A 27,863-nucleotide genomic window follows, 5' to 3' on the forward strand; every position below is an offset into this window, starting at 1 on the left:
ACGTTAAATTTTACATGAATTAAGGAGTCTGCTGATAGTGTTTCATATAAAATTCATTATTATTTTTTTTTTAGTATTTTATACTATGTATAAATGATAATTAAAATTAATGTTAAACGTTAAACGAGTTTAAATCTTTAATATGTAATAAGAAAATGATTCCACCACGGCACTTAAATCTGTGTAATAATGTATAAAATATACTAATACACTAATTTCATTAATAAAAATTTATCAAAATTTATCTTTTATAAATTATCATATAAATATTTATTATGTGAATTACTCGCACAAAATTATTAGTACTACAATTCTAAAATTTAACAAACAATGAAACTATACAAGTGGTTTTTCCTTTTCAAGTGTTCCAATACAATAAATAAACGGAATGTCGAAAGCACGCAAGCAAAATGAGGTTAAGTATCATCACTCGCGTGCCCCTCAAACCTCTGCACGCATCATATACCACCTTCGTATATACACTCAACTAACTGGAGCGTAAGTTGTAAGGGGACAAATCTTGTTTACTGATAATTATTATTTCAATTGGAATGGAGACAGGACCTTTTGTAATCTATTTTTGAATATTTACCATTATTCTTTATAAATGGGATCTTCATTTATTAGTTTTTACGTTTCTAATTAAATGGTAAACACATAAATATAAACGCACACAAATATAAAATAATGAATAATATATTACTCTTTTTCCAATTATTAAACAATTTTTAACATTTAAATATTTAATGCTTTTGTTAATAAAATCAAAAATAAATTGGGATCAAAAACTAAAGGTTTAAACTCATTCTTTCCACATAATAGTTTTGAATTGCTTGTAATAAAATATAATATTATATATAATTATATTTATGAATATGTTTTATAAGAGAATGTCTTTAGCGCATATTATTATGTTGTATCTTTCTAAAGTATCAAACAATACATTTAAGTCTAGAATACTAATACATTAGATTATGCTGAATGTAAAACTTGCTATGTTAAATAAAGCTATAAATAATGAGAAGGAGTAAACCCTAAAGTTAATTATAATAATATATCACTAATCGTGTATAAGGGAAATTTGTATATTTTACGTACTTATTATTTATTACTAATAAGTTATTAGAGCAACATATTGGCGTAAATCGCGGAGAATAATGGTAAACATTATTTTAATATTTTATCATATATTTCAACTAAAATTATACTATGAGAAATTAAAAATATTTAAAAAATTAATTTTTATTATAACAATAAATCATGAGAAACTAATAGACTAAAAAGCCTGAGGATGTACGACACATTAATTCACCCATGAATCATGGAATACTAGAATCATCCATATTTGCTCGTGATAATAATTCCGATATAATATATGCTACGCGAGTTGTGGAATAAAATCAAACTTATCCGCTTCAAAATCGTATAGAGGCTGTTCCGAAATTGTTTTATTTTCATTTCAAATACATGTATTCATTGAGTATCCCGAATACGGGACAATAAATGTATTATCAATGTAATACAACGAATATAATAAGTACATGGAACAGACAATCAACACAACAATCCTACAAAAATCAAAAGACACCACACATTTAGTGTTTATTAGCCGGTGTGAGTTAGCCGTCGATGGAGTATAATATATATGCGGTTGATATATGGTTAGCGCTCCATCGATGTTGGCTATAAATATATATTTTTGTACCACATTCTCTTGAAATCCGACGCAGTAAACCGTACCGAAAGTAATGCTTGTCGTTTGATGTGCCGTATCGCCTGTACATAAAACTACTGCAGTATAATTTAATATACCATCCACATTGAAATCTATTTTGATAGAAGCCGTATTTGAATTCTTTCATTGCATGTGTATTCCGAGAAAAATGAACATACTTTTTTTTATCAACTTCGAATAATAAGCTGTGAAATATAGTGATTGGGGATGGACGGATCTTATAAATTAGGTACGAATATATATATCTATATATCTATATATTTTATGAAATTTTAATATTAATTATCAACTACTAGGTTAAATAAGAAATTAATTAATATAATATTTTGTTTTAATACGGTCTATGATTTAGAAGAATTTAAATTGGAGAATTTAAGGAATTGATGTAAAGAAAACTAAAGGATAACTCTAAAGGAAAACATATTTCAATATTTGTTAATATAGTTAACAGTTCTATTGAATGGTAGGTATAGTAGGATGATTTATGAATGGTACAATCCAAAACTAGAATAAAATGCACGATAGCCTGTGATTAAGTCCTAATAAAATATAATAATATAAATACAATGCGTGTTCTTAAAGTATTATGAAATGTTGAGGCCAAGCCACCACCTAGGTTATTTGATTATCATAGAACGATTTACTTGTAGGCCTGAAACCATAGTTTAGGTACTTATCAATACCTATAATGACGTATTGATCATATCAATATTAACATCGAAATTGTTAGTGTAGTCTTCCACACAAAGATCTATAAGAGGAAAATAAAAATTCACCGTGGTCCGTTAGTTTGTGTGAGAAGGGGGGGCAGTATCAGCAGACAACTGCAGTGTGGATAAAACCAACAAAAACACGACAGGAAAAAAACCGACATCAACGACAACGACAGCAAAAGTCCATAAAAGTAAGTTTCCAAGTATATATATACAAGTCGCACGGGCGATGTACAGTGTACACCCACACTCTCTCACTTGTATTATATAAGTCGCATACCCGGAGTACGGCTCTGCCTGGCCGGCCGGCCGGAACCGACGACGACGCCGACCGGATGGGGCGTATAAAAAGGTCTTGTATCCGGTGCCAGTTTGACCATTTGACACCCCTCGGCGGCGGCGGCGTCATCGCGTAGTGTTATATATATATACACACATATACACTAACACACATACACAAACATACAGATACGGAAGAGGATAGGGTACCCACACACACACAGACACGCACACGCACGCGACAATGCCTCTACATCCGCTAGCTGCCTCTCTAGTAGCCGTCGTCGTCGTCGTCGGATGCTGGAAGTTCCGGTCTCGTCGGACCTCGTCGGGCCAGCGCGCACGTCCCTGCGCGATTCTTTGGCATTATTATCGTCGTAGTCGTCTTCTGCTGCTGCCGGCCGCAGCGTTTGCGGCAAAGCGCGCGCCGCGCGTTTATATAGTTGAATTATCTTGCGGAAAACAGTTGTTTTTCTCCATCGTCCGTATCCTATACATACGTAGCTTTGCGTATTATAACTGCTTTTTTGTCCTTTATTTATTTATTATTACTTTTTTTCCCACACGCGTTCAATATAATAAATGTCCCCACCAGCCGTCTTCCGCTCGCAACTCGTCGTTGTAAAAAAAGTGTTTTATTATACCGCCGAAGACGCGTGGCGTCTCCTACACGGTAATATATATGTGTGTGTGTGTGTGTGTGTATACATATAAGACAATACGATGAAATAGCCGACACAAACTGACCGTAAATATTTATGTACGGCCGTTTCACAATATAAAATGTCCCCTTTTTATATAGGTATGTTTCCGCGACGTCCGCGCTTATACATCATATATACCTATACTTTATAGGCTTTAATCGTATTAATTTGTGATTATGACCCGCCCGAATGGCAGTGAATATTTATTTTTCTTTAATAACAACAATATTATTATGTAAGGCTAACTAGAAAAAAAATTGATTTTTTGAATAACCTTTACTTAATTCATACATGAACTATTGACATTTTTGAAATCTCGTAACTAGATTACTTTTATGAATTATAATTATTATACTTCATAAAAATAAATTTTTATTTTTTTTTAGAAAAACTTGTTCTGGAAAGTACAGGTAGGTCAGAACCCTAAAATTTTCATGAATTCAGAAGAAAACTTGGTTCCATCCGATACCGAAAATAATTTAAGCAAAGAATGTTTTGACACCATTATATTATACCCATTATGTCATAATTATTATTTTTACAGTAGCTATACGTCATGGCTGAAAACCTTAGTCCCAAGTGACTAGAACTACTGAAATACTATGATTAACTAGATTTGACTCAATGTCCGTACATGGTATAATATCTAAAGTATAGTATTATACCAAAAAGACAAAATGGATTTTAATAATAATGGTTTACATGTTAAAATGTTTTCTTACAATCGTTTCCGTTGTCGGCGAATATTCCACGTAGTCGGAATGTTGATAAATATCAATATATTTTAGAAAAATTCTTATGCGGCTTTAATATGTTATGTATAAATACATCACATCGGATGCGACAGTATTAATAATAACGAATAAAATGTAGTATTATATCGTGTTAACTTTCAACGATTAGGTACGCGTATATCTCTATATATTAATATAATATTATACGCTCCACGCGATTGGTATTTATATATAGGTATACCTTGATAATAATTATTATGATTGTACAGTATACCCAATGTAATAAATGTATATATTATTATAGTGCATATACCTACAAATCCGTATCTGGAAAATATGACGTAAATCAAGATGTAACTCGTTTTTGCGTGCCCGACCAGATACTAAATGATTTATTGCATAGTTACAAGTATAATAATAATAATGAATTTGACATTATACTCTCATGCGGTAATAATCGCGGTATAATCGTAGTGGTATGAAAATCCGAATAATATATATGTAACGGTATGTTCCATAATATGTTAATCCCGTTTGATTGTATATAAATCCAATATAACATTAGAATAATTATTTACAACGAATTATATAATTCATTTTTAACCAATTTGTCGGCACTCGTGTACCTATTTAAGTAATTGTTACCATTATTATTAAATACACTTGATAGCCTATACTAAAGATGACATTGCGATATTCAACAAATACGCGAGTTGTTAACAAAATGTCTATGCTCCTAAGCATGTACAACAATAAATTGTCATTCGCGCGAGACCACATTGATTGAAAGTTTCAGTTTACTTAGCCTGAATGATATTGATGAATATTATTTAATATATTATTTTTATATACTATTTGACTGAAATAACTCGGTATTTCAATCCAGATAATTGTTTTTGATTTAAAACAATGGTATCGTAATAAAATGTAATCTGTCTTTTCATTTCGTTTCGACGTTACTCCGCCAATATTACCGTAATGTATTATGTATTAAAATCAAATGTTTATTGACAAGAAAAGTCGTCGAATAGAAAATAATATCACACGGGGAAAGTTCTCAAAAAACGATTTTTTTTAAATTGTTTTTTAACAATTCCTTAATCTAAAGAGTTTTGTGATATTAAAATATCGCCGTCCCCGATACCAATTTCTAAACAACAATTTATAACGTATACCGGGTCATTGTATTGCATATTCAAAGCGCCTTGTGTCTAAATAAAATATCAAGCCTAATTTCGCTATTTTGGGATTTGTATATTTTACGTAGTACCTTTAAACGATATATCATCATTACTAATATATCATTATACTTCGTAAAAAAATTGCATGCAAATAGAAAATATATATAAATATTATTAAAAAAAACATTTACTAATGTTTAATAAAATAAATAATTAGATAATAGAAAATAGAAATATACAAACGAAGTTAATTGTTTTTTTCATGTAATTATTTGTACGTCTAAAATTAATAATAGATTGAAATTATAAACATAGATAAAATTTACCAGCAGAAATATTCGCGTTAGTTTTGAAATGTATTTTACGTTATTATTATCAATACATTGAATATTTATATATTTCTATTTAATATTCATGTAAGTATATATATTATATTATTATTATATGATAAAACTCATGCTTTTAAATGATCTCACCTTTTTCATTGTTGTTGTCATATATTCCACTTAAGACTTCTGAAAAAAAAATGTAAAACAAAATCACCCCAGTCGCTTATATTTAATACAAAAATAAAAATAAAAATAAATAAATAATAAAGACATTATTTTGTTGACGATGTTTCCGAATACTAATTTTATAGGGATCGTTATTGGCAGAATAGTATGAGTTAAAAATTATGTTATCTCGCTAATCGCGATGAATATCGAATCATAAAATCATATAGATTGAACATACTAGGGTAGTATTATATATATACACTTTGTATAGGATATTTCACTAAGTTCGTCTTCATTTATACTCGCTCGCCTATATCAAACATACCTACTTATCTACCCATATTTTGATTAAATTTCAAAACTCACAAAATTATTTTAATACTTATAATGGAAATGAATAGTTATACCATTAAAGCAATGAGGCTGATATAATTAATAATGTCTAAATGAATGTGTTAAATTTTTAATGTAAATATTTTGGGTTTGAATGTAAGTATATTAATAATTATTCAAAACTATGATTAAATTTTAATTTGAAAAAAAGATTTAAAAATAATAATAATAATATATTCATATGCTATACGTAACATAAATTAATGTTATTGAACAATTATACGAAGGAGGATTTAATAAGATATAAATTGTGTAGACGTACGTATAGTAAAATCCAAATTCTTATAAAAATGTAAACAATTTTGTATTTTAAAATGCTGCTGTAATGCTTTCAAGTGTGTCGATCATCACAAGGCTCATAAAATGTAAATAATAACAAATCAACTATACCTCTATAATAAAATAGAAAAGAAATGTCATAGGTACAGCTATAGAACACATCATACTAATAAATCGTCTATAACAAACAACACCGTCATCTTGCGTTTTGGTCAAATTGTAAATAACTTAAATTACTACATCAAAATAATTTTTTAGATCTTCTGTTTAATATTGTAAAAACTGAGATGGGTTGTGTTGCTTTTTTTTAATCAACGGCCATACATAATAATATAATATTTCCCAAAGACTTATTATATCTCGTTTAAAGAAATATGTCAATACAGAACTTTCTAGTATTGGAATTAGGTATTCCTTACAATATATAATATGGTTTTTTCATAAGAAATATAAATTGTCAATAAAATCTATCTCATCCGCGTTTCATCGGTTTTTCTTGTCGTATAATAAACAAAGATGATGACTATTATTTTTATTCTGTAGCGAAAATCACATACTTAATATAGACAATAATGAAGTTTTATATAGTTGTTACTTGCGAATATAAATGACGAGTGTACGCGAATTGTCAAACGCAAAATAATCACACAAAATAATGATTATAAATTACAATATTGTATCGATTTGTACGTTTAAATTTCGCTAATTACCGATCCGCAAACAGCAATTTCATAATTCTGAACATACACAAACGACTTATATCGTTAGATCGCAATATCGCACAGTTCGAATAACAAAATATAGAAACACAACATAATTTTTTTTATCTGAGCGACCAAAAAAAAAAAAACAATAATAATAATAAATGAAAACCAAAAGCAAGCGTAATACATTATATTGACTAATAAAACGCAGTAATAAATAAACGGGCCATCAGAGTTGTCTGCAGCGAAACCCATGCGGGGGGTGTAACTCGCGTATGCATGTACATAATAATATATCGTACGTATATAAATTGGATCGTCAGTGAGTGACAACCCGCGTGTATGAATGGGCGGGTAAACACACAGAAGTTGAAAGGAATTACAATGGATAGGGGATGGTGGATGCTGTCGGGGGCGCGGAGCACATGAAATATATTTAAACGCGATCTCGAATGAAATCTAGGACGCGGTGAATCACGACATTTTTTAGATGGGAGGAGGGAGGGGAAGAGTAAAATTAAAACACAGATTTCGGTAATTATGAAAAAACGTACACGTTTGCACTCGCAGAAGTACAATATTAGTATTATTTAAATTATTAAATTAAATGTTCACGTTTAATTGCGTATATTATAAAGAATCTCGGTCCGTTAAACTGCTTATAAAATAAAAATAAAATAAAAAAATATAAAATATAAAATATAATATCGGCAGCATATAATACATAAAATAATAATATAGTGAACCACGATACCCAAAGGAGGTGTACGGGGTGGTAATGGTAGTTCTGGTGGCCAAGAAAAGGTATTAAGGTGTTAAATGTAAACGTTGTAAAAATATCGTTAAAATGTATAAGAATCCGTGTGTATTTTATGTATTAATATATAAATACCTAAATAGGTTAAGCTCAAATAACAAAATCAACCCATGAGTTGGAATATTAAAGATCACTCGATTAAATACCTCAGTGTCTTCTTTGATGAAAAACTAACCTGTAAAATATACATAAATAAAATAATAAACCTATACAAAAATGAAAATATTATACCCGAGCAAATAAACTAAAACTCAAAACTACAAATTAAATGCTCACTACTACTATATACATCAATAATAATATCACTCTTATTATACTTATATCCACTATAGTCCACCAAATCTCAAAAAAATTTAAAATCTACAGTCAAAACAAAATAAATTTCTCAGAATAACTCTAAAAGCCTCCTGGTTCATGCGCAACAAGCATCTGCATACGACACTAGAATATCGTTTTTGGACATTTGAATCAAAGATAAATTCAAACAATTTTACTCAAAACTTAAATCATCTGAAGGAGCTCTCCACTATACAAGTGATCAAAAAACAAAAAAAAATTGATTGTAACCATCTCTTCCTGAAGATGTCTTCCAGTTTCCATTACAATCATCAAAATAATTTCATAACTTTAAATTTATATTCATAATATTATTATAATTTATAATAATTTTTTTTTGTATTTTAAATTAATAAATAATAAACATATTAAATGATTTATTATTATGCGATCCTAGTATTATACATAGAGTGCTCCATACTGATTTTTTTTCTTATATCCACAAAATATTAAGACGAGTAAACATTGCAGTTTAACCCAGTACGCACACACACACACATCTAGGTATATTATATGTACACCGAGTTCCGCGCTATAAGTGTCGTTGTACGTTACCGAGATAATATTATAGGAAACGGTCTGGCGGTAACGGCCTCAGGACTAAGTCCAAGGGTGATTTACAACATTGTGTGGATGTACTGTATTATATAAAGTCCGTTATGCTGGTCAATAAAAAAAAACCCCAACAACACCGTTGGCGTTGCCATATATCTGCAGTTACACCGTCGTGTTCACTGGGAAATGGATTGCGAAGACAATATTAATGCGATCAGTGGTACAATTCGATGAAATAGGAGTATTATATAGGCAATTAATTTAGCACGCTTTTTTCACCGGTTCTTGTGCAAAACGAAACTGAGATCAGTGTGTACAAGTCGTTATCGCACCATCCTGGTTATGATACCTGATGAATATGGCTCGCTTACGTATTAGTCAATAATGACATTATAGAGGTAGTACAGTTCAATTATGATTTGGCGATTCACGGCAACGATAAGTTAAAAACACTGATAAAATAATGAACACTAAAACACTGGTTTTAATTTTCAAACCACTAGTGTATTCTTTAATTTTTTTATAGTTGCGTTGAAAACGATTTTTAAATAAAAAACATCTTCATCTTAAAAAATATTTTCAAAAAATAAAAATTAAGGAATGGTTTGAATGCATTCACTATTATATCAATGTAGGTACTATAAACATATCATTCAACGTGATAATGTATTTTAATATAATAACATTTTTAAAATTATTACAATTAAATTAGTTTCCATAAAAAAAGAACAGTGTTATTAAAGTGTCATAATATTTTTTTTCTTTAATACTCAATAGTATCTAAAATCGTTAGGTTATTTAAAATTGTCGAAATCAACATAATTTTAAAAGTTGAGTATCGTTAGTATACTCAATACTCATAACTATAGTAAAAGTCAGCGTATTCAAACGGGGCGATGTTATAGTCTTTAATTCTAGATGAGAGCTTGTGGGTGTAATATATTTTAAATATTAATACAGACGAACAGTACGAGTACAGACACGACGAGACACCCTATACATAGTTGGGTGTGTACGCGTATTTGCGAGCGTTTGCCACCCAACTGGATCTTCGCGGATGTATCGCCGTCCCGCGCACACGTTGTGAAATATATCGATGTTAGTTTTTTTTTTTTGTTATCTTCCTGTAAGAAAAAAAAAACGAATCGAAAACAAAAACTGGTTTCTATTTTGCTCCCATATAATATTACATAGGTACACGCGCATGTTCTATACCAATATAAATTATATTATTAATTTTAATATGAGAATTTATTGTGTGCGGATTACTATAAACCGCGATATTATAGTGCTCACACGCGCAAACGGCATGAATCGTCCGCGGCGTAATCGATTTCACATTTATAATTTAGTTATATGTGTATATTTTCGATGGTAGCAATCATACACTTAATATAATTCTATATATGATATATCTATGTATATATATATATATATATATATAGAACAAAAACAATGGCACACAAAGTAATAATGCATAAATAACATGCGCACACAGATGACCAGGCGCCCTCGTGTTATTTTTTAACACCATTGCTGGGAAACGGGAAAATTTGTACAGTGGCCTACCCTGTAAGTACCTGTAAAGTGTATATACTATATGCATATATACCAAGCGCTTTACACATACACACACACACACACACACACACACACACACACACACACACACACACAAATATATAAATGTGTTCTTGAATAAACATTCCGGAAAACTGGTATAATAGTCCAAGGAGAATCTATAAGGATAAAAAAAAAATAAAAAACACAACATAACCGAACATTTTATTTTATGCTAATTCCTTGTTCAAGTGTATATAATGTATACACAGATATATACATATATAAGTTAGTATATGTGTGTATTTGCTATGGGTAACTGAACGACGCTTCAAAATCAAATAATTGTACACAAACAAGTTTTTGACATTATTTTTTTTATCATTCAAATGTTTCGCCACTTAATATAAAATATAATATTTTATGTCCATTGCCCATATATGAACGTATAATAATAATATGTATTAATGTTATACATTTCACCCATCGCCCGTAAACCACAAACGAGTACATACCTATCGTAAATATGTAGTTAGTATATTGTATATTAATATATTAGTTTGTGTATATTGCACAATCTTTTGACAGAACTTAATGGTGTTTTCTTTTTTTATTAAATTAAAAGGTAAGACACAGTTCCCGTTTTTAACTTCTCATTAAGACTAGGATTACTTGGGATATTATGAATGATAAGTCAGAAATTAAAATATTTGATAGATAGGATAGGCTAAGGAGGTATCGTATATTTAAGGATTTAGCGATGTGTTTAACTAATGGTATGGAGTAGTCGTTATCAAGTGGTTTATTCGAAACATAGAAAAGAACTTTGCCTAGTTATTCGATAAAGATATTTGGATTTTGTTTAAGTTTGAAAGTTAGGTATATCCAGAGTTGAGTTTAAGAATATTTTATAATTAAGATATACGTTACAGATGTTTTACGTAGATGATTACTTCAATATTTATGTACAGAAAAGATACAGAAGGGATGAACACATAGTATTGAAGGTAAATGCATATAGATTTGGATTTTTCGTTAATCTCAATTGTTGTCTAATATACTCTTGATACAGGGTGTGTATTTAATTATATTTTTTTTATACAAGGTACACATAAACAAATGTCGTGAATTTTTTTATATGTATCAACCTGAAGATAATATTAATATTCCGTTTGTGAAAATAAAAAAGAATAATTATCTTTTTAAAATTAAAAAACAACAAAAACTACTGCACAAAATGAATACAAAAACAATTTTTTTCTATCCAAACGGTCAGCCTTATAGATGCTATCTACAACAGCACTACATATACCTATATATACAGCGTATTCCCATTGAAATAATTATGTCTGAAATCAAGATTTCGAATTTATTACACTATTATGCAGGACACGAACGGGCTGATACATAGACCCGGAGAATAAATGATAATTTTCGGTTAGGCACACATTAGCTATTTAATATTGTTAATATTGTGCTTTATGAACAAGTATGATATAAGTATTAAATATTAATCTAGAACAAACTTTAATATTTGGGGAATTGGCTTTTTACACATATCCACATACCTATTTTGTTTGCCACATATTATTATCTAAAACATATTATAAACTTTAAAGTATACGACTGCTAGGGGATGTACAATTTTCACGTTATAATAGCGTATAAAATGTTAAATTGATTTGAACATAAACGATATAGCGATATCATCAAAAACAATGCGCCCGCCGCGATTACGGATATTATATTATATTTTTGTCCCGTGCAGAAGGTCACACACGAATTTATCAAAATACTAACCGAAGTGGTCAACGACCGGCGTGGGATATAAGGTTCGTGACAACCATATGATATTGTGATTGCACTTTTATATTATTATTTTATATATAATAATATGAATAAAGACATCATTGTCGTCTTGTCCGAGACAGGAATACAAATTTCAATAATTTTTTTTATTCATTTTAATTATTTCGTTGCGTTCACCACACAGCGCAACGTTTGTGTGTGCGTATGTGCATACCTATATAGTGTATATATATATATATATATATATGTACGTCTATAACACGTGTTGTACACGCGCGCACACAGAAATGTACGCATTGTTTTTATAACAATATAATATTATTATGATAATATGGCTATATATATAATATTATATATTATTACGATGTTATCACTATGCGGAGACAGGCGTTGAAATCAAGAGCTGCGTGTTGTTGTATATTATTATGTTACAGAGGAAAAATGGGAAATACACATTACGATTTGTTGGATTTGTCTAGAGTTACTGTTGATCAGGGCTAAATCGAGAAGTGAATAAAAAAGATTTAGGAACATGACGCGCACATATTCAATGCACAATATCATAAAAATATAAGCAAATTAAATGCTCATTTTTTTTTTTTTGTTTAAGTGACGAACCACGGGCATATCACTGGTAATGAAGAGCAATCGCAGTGACTGAAATCGGTGATCGTGAGGTCAGATTTTCTCTATAGTGGTTCAGTATAATGATATTATCATTATTATATGGGATTTCAAGGCGTTTTGATGTGCGTATATTATAATATTATTATTACCTACAATATTATGCAAATTTCACTAGAAAAGAAAACGAAAAAATAATTTTTTTTATAATGTGGTGCTGTGTCTTCGGTGGAACCGTTTTCAAGGGCTCCGCGCGCCAATCCTAAGTACCCTCTGTTTTTTATTGTCACTAGAGTGAAGCAGCCAAAACGACCTTTACCCAAACTCGTCGTAATGATATCGACCTCTCCCCTCAAAAAATAATAATATATATATATAAACTAAGCGTTGTACACCTACGGCGAAGGTTTTTTTTTTTAAAGGTCCGCGTGGATGTCTGAAGAATATTATTATATAATACGTTCGGGACAAAAGTATATAAGTCATTACGAGAATGCACTTAGGGTTATTTTTTGAATGGCTTTTTATCATAATTTATTTTATAACCGACTGCATTATTTGCTTCGGTTTTTTCTAAACTGTAGCCCTTTTGTAGGTCATTTGTAGGAGTTCAATGATATATTACATATTATACACTATATATACCTATGGTTAGTCCATAAAAATACCACTAAGTATAACGTATTTACATAATCCTTTTAATTTAACCCCTGAGTACAATTTTAAGCACATGATAATTTGCGCATCCTGCATCCCCCTAACATACACACATGTCACATATACACACACACGTGCGCGCGCACCCAAACGCTTGTGATATAACCATATAAAATAACATATATTATGACATATACTATTCTGTATCTCTATTCATATAGTATTATATTAAATTGAATTGTTGAAATTCACACACACATTTTGGCGTGAATGTTAAATAGTATGCTGAATGCTGATGATTAGATAAATCGGTCATTTTAATATTATAGGAATACAATAATATCGACTGCTATTGAATATTACCATACCCTCCTCGACCTTTGGTCTCAATAAAAACCATCAAGCTTATAAAATACTTGCATAAACACACGTATCACTATAATACTTTAATAATAATACGAATTGTGCCCAATCACACGTCCTCGACATTGAAATTGTATTTGTCCCGTCGTAATTACATGCATACTAGGTCTATATAGGGAATGAGTAACGACAGTATAACAGTTCTCACCGACACGATCCGGTCCGGTATAGGACGACGAACGTATACATAATTTGAATTCAAATTTTACTGGCGACGAATTAATAATATATAATGCACCGCATTTATATACAACCATAGTCACGTCGCTCACACGCCGTCGCGGATCTACGGAATGCATTAGAATAATATAATATTATAAAATATGTTATTATTACTATTATTATCATCATCACTATATCATTGTTATTCCGTTTATAACGGTGGCGATTTCATCCATTTCTAGGTGCGTGTCCTTGCCCTAATTATGAGCCTTGTGAGAGACGACATATCGTTATAAATTATACGTGCGACTTGGGCCAGGGCGTCGGTTAGTATTCAGATCGGCCGACCGCGTGAGACCCAATACTTAAACCAGAAAAAATATTACGTATCCGATAAACATATACATAAAAATACGTATGTACGTATATATACCTACACGAGGACGTGCTTGATCGAATACCAATGACTGTGGCGGGTCGCGGTTCTCGCGCAAGCATTTGGCAACAGTTTAGGTATATTATTCTCATCGATTCAGTTGAGTGGGCGTGAGAGAGCAGGACGAGGAATAATACCCTTTAACGAAAACTACACGTTTCAGACATATAGCGAAAGAGTTTTAAAAAAAGAAAATATATAGAGAGAGCTAGAAAGAAACAAAGATACGAAACAGTTATTTTACCTATCCGTCTCCTACACTGTCTAAATTACATTTATTATAACAATACATATTTTCAGATCGAATAATATCTCATACCCGTATAAATAATTTTCTAAAGAAACTATACATTAAATAAGAAAATAGTATTTAAAAATTTAAATTAACACTATTTAATGGCACCTGTATATCGACATGATGCTCTATAGAAAGCTGTAGAAAACAAACAAATCGAAATCCCTGTAATGGTATAATACGGTGACTTACATCAATAGTTTATTAGTTTGTCATTGTATGACACATGTATAATATTTGCAATATTATTGTAGACTAATCGAAATGAGTCTCATTACATTAGTATAGAATACAAAACACAAATATCAATTTTTAATTAATATCATTTCAATGGATAACTCATATCTGTATATTATTTTTAAATAGTTGCGATATAACGGATCGAATGTTAATTCAACTAAACTACAAAAATCATACCAACAAAGAACATATTATATACAATACATAGTATTATACTTGGGCACCATTTTTAACAATGTGTTTACTTAATGGAAAGTCTATTTATTGTTAAATATTAATTATTATTGGGTGGAATTTTACTTGGCAATGGGAAATTAGGGGATTTAAATGTTAAAAACAAAACAGTTTTCGTATATTTCGGAAACACCGTACTATCACGTCGAATGTAACATATTATTATAATCAATCAGAATTTAATGATGACTTTTTACCTTTCTCTATGTTTAGTTTAACTAAAAATAATTTTGGACAATAGTATTTCTAGTGCTTACACTTCTATAAAATAAATTAAAATCCTATCTTTTTCCAACATATTTTGTACTCTCATGAATGAAAATATAGTGATCGATGTGAAAATTTAAGTATAAAGTAGATACTTACATTTAATATTTTTAATATTATTATAGTATAAGATGTATATAATTGTGTAAGTATATATATATACTTAACGTATAGAACTACATAAAAGCTTAAAGCTATATGTTTAATATGTTTAATAACGTAAAAAGATATATTTATATACTTATTCATCTTATTGTTTGTTGAATAAAAAAATAGATTATTTCAAAATAAATTTCATTATTCTGTATTTTATAATGGAGTTCAGTTTTAATTTTTCTTTAAATTAATTATCATAAAAAATTAGAATAAAGAATTACTTAAATAAAAATGTAAGTAGGTATTTTTAAAATTGTAATTTTGATTTGAAGAATAGTTAAATTTATAGCTATCAATAAAAATATTTTTCAAAAATAATCATTTTAAAGTTTTATTTAATACTAAATTTTTTGATATCATCATGTTTATACATTAGAATTAATTTTTTATCCCAACTTAATTCAGTAATATTTAGGGTATACCAGCAGACATATTTAGAGAGTTTTTAGAACATACATAATTCTCTACCTTAAATTAATAAGGTTTATCTACCGCAATTTAATACTATGATAGATACACTTAGGAACGTATTTAAAAAGGAAATGTGAAGTACCATTTTCTCGAGTGACAAACGTTTAAGCTATTAGAGATATTTAGATAGCAGTGATGTTTACAACATGTAAATCCATCGTCCACGGTTATTTCGTCAATCAAGAGTCATAAACATTTTTTACGAAAGGGGTAAAAATAGAAGTGTCAATAAAACTTTATCTAGGACGTAAAAACTTTAAATACGTCTCTGGATACACCCATAGTTAATAAAAATGTTCGAAGTTATAACACCTAAATAATATAACCTCATATGGTTTTATCCCCAAAAATTCAATATAATATAATAGTATAGTTATTGATTGGATTATTGTTGTTATTATTATTACATTAAATTGCATTTAAATAAAACACACTTACCGTGACTATTGATGTAATTGGCTAAGTACAAGTCCAACTCACGGACGGACACATTGATGTGGTAAGGATTCACGCACAGGCTGGGGTGTGTGCATTCCGGTGACTTTTCCAACCGTTCTCCATCCGTGCTTTCGAGAGGGATCGCTTTAAACAGTATCACCATGACAAGATCTAGCCGCCATACCTGTAAAACGCGGTGATTTGTCGGTTTTAACATAATCATAAAAATATTATATAATGTATAATGTCTATACACAAAATCATGTTTAGGTAAGAACGGGTTAAGATTGCTGTTGCCTACTAAAACACATAACATACTAAGAGTACCATATATATCACTGCATTACTATGTTATGTGTTAATATTAAACATACATGACGGATAAGACATTGTCGCGTATTGTCATATAGTTTAAAGGTAAATAAGCCACCTACGTATAGTATATATAATAGACAAAACAAAAATTAAACTACAAACATATAATTCTTTATTATTATTATTTATATTGTTTTTATTTTATATATAATATATTCATATATCGCAAAAAATATTGCATACATACATCAAGTCTAAACATTTTGCTCATAAGTCAAAATATAATTTTACTGTTTGCTTATTTTTTATTTATAAAATAACAAAAGTATCTAAATTTGAAATATTTAAATTAGAAGTGACAACAATCCTATATAGAGATTAAAAAATATCGAGACATAATTTTTTACCACCTTAGGCTATACCATAAGCATCCTAAATAAAATTAAGTATCTATCATATTCTGTGTAGGATTGTCGTAGGATACAGAAGTCATTGCTGAAAGAGAAATATAAATCACAAACGGATAATTGTCGGTTTGTATTCAGAGTTTAATTGTTGATAGACTTTGAAAAAATATACATATTTATTGTGTATAACAGTAGCATAGTCGTAGATGTTTTGGGAGAGGGCATTAGGATAATATACGTTTTCACGAATTGTGTACTATCGAAGAATTATTACGCTTCGTTTGTATTTATATTATTATATTATTATCAGTTATTTCCAGCCATTATCACTACTTTTAGTTTTCAACAGTGCGTATCAATGTAATTTGTGTACAAACGAAACGAATAGAATGATGATTAAGTTAAAAACAAATATACCTGAAATAAACTCTTCAGTGACAGAAACTATAATATATGTTATGCGTATCCTACATAACATACTTGTATTGAAATTAAAATCTCTAACAATGATATTATGATAATAAATTAATCCTTTATAGTTTAAAAATGTTAATATTTATAAATATAATGATGTATAAGGTTCTTAATTTCTTAAAACCAACGTTTTCAAATTTTAATAATTATAAAATATTTAACTTGTGAAATTTCAACAACAACTCAAAATAACGTCTGAAATAAAACATTGTATTAAAAAAACTTCATACTCGTATGAAGGATATGAGACTGATTTCAATGTTTGATTAATATTCACTATTTAATAATCATTTTATTTCATCATAATATTAATAAAAAAATCCATCCAATTTAAGATGAAAATAAAAATGTGTAAGTATTGTTCTTCGCATATCAAGTTACCTACAAAATGTAACAAATAATGATGTACAATAGTTGTGAACAGTGTTTAAAGACAATTAAATTGCGTACATTGTACATTGTTTTTTGAATTCTTACATTGTTTTAATTATATTGCATCTATCTAATTTCTATATTACTAAATATTCATATATTATCGATGATTTTGAAAATATATATTCATATAAATACGACAGCAGTAAATAAAAAATAACAGGTAATATTATTGTATAATATAATGGATTTTTACGATATTTTAAAACTGTATAGTTACACAAAAAATAAAATAAAATCACAACCATGAAAAATACGGAGTATGGGCTGGATGTAATATATTATAATATTGTGTTTATTTCGTTCTGCGAAATTATAAAAAAAATAAATATATTATTAAGAATGAACGTATGAACGTTGTGTTTTGACGGTATTTTTCTATTTTTTTATACAAAACACCTACGATATAAACATAATAACTTTACATGTGTATACATAATATATACATATTACACACACACACATTATATATACATTCAAAACCCAGCAGGAGCGATACGTTTTGCAAAATTAAATAAATTCGACAGCCCGAACGCTATGGACAATTATATATTAATATAAGGTGCTGGTAGTGGTCACAATCGTTAAGTTTCAAATTCGGATTTTCTAAATGACTTCCTATACAGCTACATCGAACTTGCAACGTCATAATTAATACTTACATATACATCCATAGATAATATGGTACCTATGTGAAGTGTATACAGAGTGATCACCTATTATGCTGAGTACTTATCCCCATTTTTCTTTTAATAATAAATTATTATTTTTGATTTTAAGTTTTTTAATTTTGAAGTATACTTAATTATAAGACCGAATTTTTAAATAACTATTTAGATTTATTATATAATTTAAAGACCGAATTGTTGCAATACCAACTTTTTTTATAAAAATCACTTTTTTCTTATACTTATAGCTTTTTAATAAGATTTTTAATCTAAATCTTAAAATTTAATTTAATGTATCCGAACCGAAATTTAAGCGAGTAGTTTTTGAGTTATTTAACATTGTGTACTAAAGATATAATATGATTGGAAATATGGATACTAGTGAATAAGATAATTTGAAAATTATAGCAATTAATATTAATTCATCTGCTACATTTTAAAATCAATAATATAATTAAGTAATAGTTTAATAAATACCAGACGCAATATTACATCTATTTTTTATTTCATATATTTTAAGACAATTATCTATAATAGGTATATACATTTTAATAACTTGGGAATTACTCTCGTTAAAATTTTGATTTAGATATATAAAAACTTTTCAAAACATCATCAAGAATATTTAGTTCTCATTTTAAAATAAAATGTTTGTATAACTATTCAACATAGAACTCTCTTTAAATGGTATAAAAATCTAAGTAATTAAAAATACCGTCTTTAAATATACTTACAGATTCCAAAAATAAAAATTTCAATAAATTCGTTATCAGAGAAAATGGGAGGTTATCATGCTTTGTGAATCATTCTGTATACATATTTATTGACATTGGCTGTATATGGTTTTTGTTTCGAATTGCGACCAAACCACACGTAGATTACCAGGATCATCAATATTGTAATATTATTTCACTTGTCTTATGTAAATAAAAGAATAATAAAAAATAATAATGATGTGGCCGGCGTGCGGTATTCCCGTTCATATTATAATATATATATATATATATTTAAATATTTATATACTGTACACACGGTTGCGGGTCGGTGAAATAAAAATGGTATTTCACAATCAGTGTAACACTAAAATGTAATGGACAATAAATTTCGCTAATTGGATGCGACAGACACCTCGTTGGTTCGTAAATTAGCAGGCCACCTTCGATGTATTTCTTTCTCCCGAAGGCACATACGTACACACACACACTCACACACACACACACACACACACACACATAAGTTCAGAAGACTAGTGAACTCTGTTTGGTTTCAACGTGGAGATAGCGGAGAAGCAGAAGACGAGCCGGCCAGAGATTGAAAAATGTATAATATAATTAGTTATTGTATTTTTAAACTGATTATTGCAACACGTATATACAATAACATTGCGGCAATAATGAGTATCGGATTCAAAATTAACATTTTATAATGAGATCGGACGGGTAAGATTGAGTGCAATCAAACCCAGAAAATGTGTTCCGCCAGAAAGATTTATAGTAGACGACAATAATGTATATATATATATATATGAGTGAGTGTTTTGTATTTAAATCACGGTTTTAATTGACATTTCTTTTGACTGTGTGTTATATAGCTGTATAGCTATAGCTAGTATATAGTTTTAGAGCTGTTATTCGGTTTTGTCATCCGGTGGTAAGCTGCATTAGCTGTATATTATATATGTATAAATACTTTGGCGTGTGTATTTAATCGGAGATTTACGATATATTTTTTTTTCATCGCACGTTATTTGGATAACGCTATATAAATCGGTTTAAATTATGTTATATCTATGAAATATTTACCATAATCATTTTTTAGCATTATTGTTTTGTTTAACAGTTCGTTTTATGTTATTTTTAGCTAGTTGAATAGTATTATAAGAACATTTTTTAGTGTACCTATTCATTTTATTAGTTATGTTTCAAAAATTACTAATTTTTCCGATTTTTCACGAAATATTGATGTTGAGATTTATAATGTGGTGCAGCAAGATTACGTTATAGTACCAATAACATTATTTGAGGTAGTAGATATATAATCATATATTTTCCTCATTTCAATATTTATCAAAATTTATTTATATTGGTGTAAGTCCATAGTGCCGAAGTACATAAATTTGATATTATATAGAACAAACAATTGAAAATTCTATACTACATTATTGAATGAGATAAAAGTTTCAAATTAATCACGTGATTACGTAATAATATCATACACACACACCTAACTATGGAGATTAGGTACATATATTTATAGTAACAAGTTACAAGTATGCTAACTGGATTATAATATTATATTGCATTGTAATTAAACCGCGTTTGTTTCTCATCCGACGCACCGTTATTCATGGGTCTCGAAATAATGATAAACAACAGTGACTTTAAAAGGTACTACTCATCGTCGTAGTCATCGTACCCGTGCAGATATTATATTCGATTGCATATATCTCGTGTGCGTAGGTGTATATAGCTTCCGATGAACTACAATATTATGTAGTCAACAGTGTAGAACAGAAACTGGTAAAAATTTAATAAAAACGAAAACAACCGCCATAATATAGGCACCGCGAAGACGACCACGCAACGAGCGTCTTTTTGATTTATACGCGTTATATCGTGTCAACGAAAGCAAAACAATATACATAACGTTCATACGCGCAGCGCCACTATTTATATATATATATATATTGGTTCCTACGACGTATAACCTACTACAACGGCGGCATGATATTGTAAACCGAAAACGTCACGTTGTCGGGAGACGTGTTTTTTTATGTATATGTGTTTTTTTTTGCTTTCGAATATATTATGGGTAGTTACATGTTACACGTACCTATAATGCGTACACGAGTGTGTATAGGTATGGGTTACCCGATAATACGTCTCTCCACTACAGTGTAGTTTGCTATACTCGGTTAATAAAATAACGCACAGAAGAGGACGTAAGCTATATCTGACGCGTATGATGGCGAAGACGATGTACCTACATCAAACGCGTATTATAATATACCTACGAACCAGTGTATATATTATTATACGGGCACCTGATTTATTACTATCGGATTCGATTTACGACCGGAATTTCTGCACCTGCACACAATGTGTGCCACACATTATACTATGTTGTTATTATTATTATGAGTATTATAATAATATGTAAGCGTGTTAATCGTGTTATATTATTATATTATTATATATGTATAACCAGTGGTGTATTTGAAGCTCGAAAAATTATATGAAGGGCATAGGCGCAATATTAGGGGGGCTTGGGTGTGCTTAGCACCCCCAATTTTGAAATTAGTACCAGAAAATTGTTCATGTTAATTTAGGTTTAAATAGTAACAAGTATCAATAACCTTAAGATAACATTATAAAAAAAGATAGGAGCTTCAGCACTCTCAGTTTTTTTTTATTGAAATTGCGCCCCTGACGAGACAAGAAGAGAGAAGAAATAATTTGTTTTAATACAACTCTCGATACGAAGTGTTATCGCTCGAATTAATCAACTTATTGATTTTTTTTAAATAGTAATATTAGTTTTAATTGACTTAATACTAATTCGATGCACAAGTACTTCATTGCACACACTATGGAATTTTTTTGTTGTACCATCACGAGTATTATTTTATTTATTATACAGGACATACCCAAAAATGAAAAATAGTACATAGTATGTTTTTAATTACTATAATTAATAGTTATAGAATGAAAAAAAAATTAAGGGAAACTTCTAATAGGCTATCTATTTAATTTAGAGTAAATTCATTCTCATGAAGCGAGTCTTATTAAACAAATCTTAAAATAATTCAAGTTACAAATTGAAGTATAAACTAGGATTAAGAAACGTATTTGAGAAAATTTTAAAAGTTGATACGCTGAAGTTAATTATTATAATAATGTATTTGATAATAATATCGCGATTTACTGGAAAACCTCACACTATATTACATTAAAATTATCGTTCTAAATAATATACAAAACTACTTAATAAGAATTTTTAAGGTCGAGTTTAGTATCAAATATTTTTATCAAAATAATAACAGATATTAATATAAACCAACATTATTCATTTATCGTATAGAGAAGTTATTTTTAATTATTAAAAATTATCGCGTCAGAATATGTAATGTAAAAGAATCTGGTTTTTCTGACTTGACTCATTGTTCCTGTTTTTATCTTTTGTTTTTATCTTTTTTCACGAGTATGGCTATTTTTTAATAAATTTTAAGTATTAAAATTAATAATTATGATCAGACGGCGTAGTAGATAGGCTATACGAGTGCGTCACTGCCGCAGGTCTACTTTTCCAGTAGTTAAAAAAAGTATAATAATACGTATGGTTTGTTAAAATTCATCAAAGAATACGATGTTTTAAGTAAAAATCAGGAATTCAGTAATAATAAGCAATAGTTATTATTTTTATGTGGAAATGGGAATTTAATTATTTGATTTCAAATGAATAAATAATTAAAAATAAAACTGTTATATCAAAATATGAATAATAGTTCTTAACTAGATGTGTGTGAAAACTAATATAATATACAACTATAATGTATTACACGTAAAAGTATTTGACTCAAAAAGGAAAATACATTTCCACGCCTCACATAAAAAAAAAACTGCTATCGACTATTATTAAGTAAATCGCATTCATATAGGCCCCTTTTAATGTTGGGATACATGGAAATGAAGAAGCTCAACCGGTTGCAAGCGAATCTGCCACATTTCATCAATCCAAGAAAATTAACCAAACCACAACTAAAGTACTCCATAATACTATCAATCACAAAACTAATGAAACATGAAAAAACTATTGGAATAAAAGACATCTTGCAAATAAATTAAAGAATATAAAACATTTCATCCAAAAATGGAAACTCCCCTTCAGTCTTAAAATAAGAGACCAAATTTTTACCACCTGAGTCAGAATAGAACACACTCAACTAACCCATTATTTCCTCATAACCAAAGAGACGGTCCTTGTATAATGTGACACGCGCAAAGAAAAACTGACAATCGACCACATAATTACCAAGTGCCCAAATATGGCGAAGCATGAATAATTCAACATTACCTCAACTAACACTGAATGAAGAAAACAGTAAAACAATAATTTATATTTTTTCAATAGTATTAACTAAAGTAAATAATTTTCAATAATGCAAATCTTTTTCCTTTTATTTTATCCTCAAAATTATATATTTAAGTTAAAAGTAGGCTAGTAACCCTTGTTGCAGAAGTCCAAATAGCTAATAAAAAAAAATCTTCATGCCGGTAAAATAAACTATTTAAACTGTTCACAATATTCATTTTAATTTTTGGTTTTTAGAATATTAATCATATTTAATATATTTAATAAAAGTCGTATTAAATTTCATTTTTCTCAGAGAGTATCTTCAATTATCTTTAAAGAGTTGCTTAGTGCTGAGCTTCTTGATTTACAAGAGGAAATTTTTTAGAACAATATTAATAAGATATGATTAATTGATACGTTATACATTCATTATAGTTTTAGATGTGGCGAGGTATTATCATTATTTATTAGTATTATTTATTATTTTATTTCTATATTATTAATATTTCTAACTTGATACTAATTAATAAAACTATTTGTGTGTATTTATATTGGTCTGGTATTTTTTAAATTCAATTTAGTTTGTCAAACATAATTAATTTGAATTTCCATTACATATTATTGAATATTTATTGCATTATAATCACTTAATTTAATAATCACATATTTTATATTAAAATATACACTCAAACAAAAAAATAATAGGAAACGTACGTTTGTTTATATATGCATTGGCCATTTACATATTTTTCTATAAAAGGTTTGAAATAATTAAAATGTATACGAGTTTAAGATAATTTATTCAAATAATACGAATAAAAAAAAAATATAGAAATATGAATAAGAGTAGGTAATTAGTATTGCAAAATCAATACATAATAATTTTGTTATATACTATGCCCATCCGACCGACAAGACGGGTTTGACGAAGGGAAAAAACAATGTTGACTCAACCTAAACGAATAACAATCATGCGTGTGGCTCAAGGAAACTAAATAAAACGTCTATGTTTATTCGTCGTTATATTTTGTTGAAACTGTTCGTATCATAAACGCAAAAAATATTTCAGTTGCGTTCAAGATTTTATAAAAGTGTGATGTAACAGAGATTGATTTTGTAAAATTTGATGAGCATTAAAATAAAATGCAATCACGTTGGATCGTAACGATGTAGTCGTATTATGAATAATCATATCATTGTAATGTGAAACATCTTTTCTCTAATGATATTCCCCTTCCCTCGCCGAATCACTTTGAATGCACTGTCTCCTTCGTCACCATCCTGGTGTAATGACTGAGGACGTGTCGCATGCGCACGGAGGAAGGAAACAGACTGAACACGATGTTTTAAATACGGCGTGGGTATCGGTTGAGACGACGACGACGACGGCAACGACGTGCTCGCTAGGTCGTCCAGCGTGCGTTTTTGTGAGAACTGAACACGTTGGCGGCGACGACGGCATGGCACGTGAACTGAATGTGTAAAAAGTGTCGACTACGAATAACGATAAAAAAAAATACGGCGGTACCTACAAGGCGACGTGATGTGGGAAAGGCAGTAGTAGTCTGCCGTCGGTTTTAATCTGTGCGGTTTCGACCCTATATATAAAGCATATGGATATTTTTATTAAATCGTCAATTAGGTGCGGGGATATTTTGACGACAAATCGAACGTTTTCAAAAAACATAAAAAAAAAATCCCAAATAAGAAAATATTTTTCGTCACAAATAATCGCTAAAAAAAGTAGAAACATTCTACAATTTGAAGTACTTTAATATTATGACATAAATGATACACTGTACTTGATATTTAAACTTGATATCAACATATTTAAATACATCAGTAATTTATTGTTATTTTGTGAGTTTAATATTGGTACCACTAAATAAATTTTATATTCTGAACAGTTTTTACTCCAAAAACCTTTTTTAGGTTATGTCATGGGATACGCATTTATTTTATTTATTTTAAATACCTACAGAATGAAAACAAATAATAAGATCTTAAAATTCGAAATAAAAATACGACTATGTGTGTATTAACATATAAAATTAATCTTATATTCGGCAATACCTCGCCCGCAAAAGATATTACATTATTATTCAGTATTGTAAACAACGAGCTGACGTATAAAATACACACAGTATCAGGACACTGCAGTACGCATTTTAATGACAACATTAAAACATTTAAAACAATGTAAAACTGTTATTCTTGTTTATCGAATAATACTTAAAAATTATAATAATATAACACGAATCATTCTATTTTAGTTAGGTACCTACACTATATCTAGTCAAACTTTAAAATGTAAACTTTATAGTGTATACACAAATAATAAATACTATATTATGTAAATCATATTATACTTGGATTGGTATTTATCGACTAAAGGTATACTTTATAGTAAATAATATATAGTCACCGTACCTTATAATAAAGCTTATTTTGGAAAAAATCTTTATAAAAATGTCTCGTATGTATTTATTTTTATAGAACAAATTTAATGCTATGAAATATTATTTTATGAATAAAAATATTAGATGTAATTAAGGATAACGGAAATAGTTAAGTTGTTGTCATATAAATAATTTATATATATATATAATAATAATTGATATTCGTTTAATGAATGACTGTAGAAAGGGTGTCACACATCGTAAGTAAGGTTGTACTATTATAGGTACTGACATTTAAAATATTCCTACCACCGCAAAAATTACAACTAAACTATGCGCGTAGTGTCTATATTATAAAATGTATAACGATAATAATATTATATAACATAAATAAACAATAAATGCGTTGCCAGATTTTACATTCTATATAATTGTGCCGATTTGTCATGGTCACTGCTCCTCGTTGTTTCCGGGGATAAAATAAAGAACTACGGTTAGTTTCAAATTTAGAATGCGTCATAAACAGAGTTGCTTTTTCGATAACTTTAATGAGCTTTTTACATCAAATTGTATTGCCTTATCAAATTTACTTATTGTGTCAATTTGATTGCCTATTATTTATTAAAATTAAAAAAAAATATTTCAAATTTAGAATACTTAAGAGTCCTGAACATTATACATAATATATTATAATTAGTACGAAGAGTAAATTGAATATAAAATACTGTTTGGTACCTAATTATGCCAATTTGTTTTTTTATTTTGATTTCAACGAAACAATATTTTAGTATATAATATTATATTATTATTTCATAATATATATCAATAATCACGTCCGATAAACAAGTTCCACATTGAACTAAGCTTCCAGATTATATACTTGGGATTGTATGTAAAAAATAATAATTCCAATTTCAAAATTTTTAATTGGTTTCAAAAATATTTAATGTCCTATTGATTATATATATTTATTTAAAATATTTTTATTCTAGGGCATTTAATGTGACGAAGAAATAAAACTAAATTAATCGCAGCTTTCTTAAGTATTATAAATATAAAGTTATCTTAATACAATTGTATATGGTAGGTATATTGGAAAAAGTCAAAAAGACATAATCCATACTTCAATAAATTTTAAGTTAATAAATAAACATATTTCGAAATTTATCAACTATACGATACAATTCTAATTATCTAAGTCCCGTATCATCAATTCGAGTAATAATAAGCACATGAAAAATCACATGCAAAATATAGATACGTTTTGTTAATACGATATAAAAATTAAATAAAAACATAATATATTATGTGTTAATAATTAGAAAATTGTTAAAATAAAACAGAGTTATGAAACCATTTTCATTTAAAGGGTTAGTTTATTATTCGTATATTATAT

General features: G+C 28.8%; 1 protein-coding gene across 9 annotated transcripts in view; it reads right to left on the minus strand.

The window, feature by feature from the left end:
* Positions 1 to 27,863, minus strand: part of LOC132923992 (nuclear factor 1 X-type) — a 142,788-nt gene that overhangs the window by 32,926 nt on the left and 81,999 nt on the right. For 7 of the 9 annotated variants that reach the window (XM_060988038.1, XM_060988034.1, XM_060988036.1 and 4 more), the window contains exons 4-5: positions 16,700 to 16,883; positions 5,823 to 5,861 (exon numbers count right to left, since the gene is read on the minus strand). In XM_060988038.1, coding sequence (XP_060844021.1) covers positions 5,823 to 5,861; positions 16,700 to 16,883 — 223 coding nt within the window. The remainder of the gene's footprint in view (positions 1 to 5,822; positions 5,862 to 16,699; positions 16,884 to 27,863) is intronic. The other 2 variants (XM_060988037.1, XM_060988041.1) reach the window with 1 other exon arrangement.

This window comes from Rhopalosiphum padi, chromosome 3, assembly GCF_020882245.1.
Source record: "Rhopalosiphum padi isolate XX-2018 chromosome 3, ASM2088224v1, whole genome shotgun sequence".
NCBI lineage: Eukaryota > Metazoa > Arthropoda > Insecta > Hemiptera > Aphididae > Rhopalosiphum > Rhopalosiphum padi.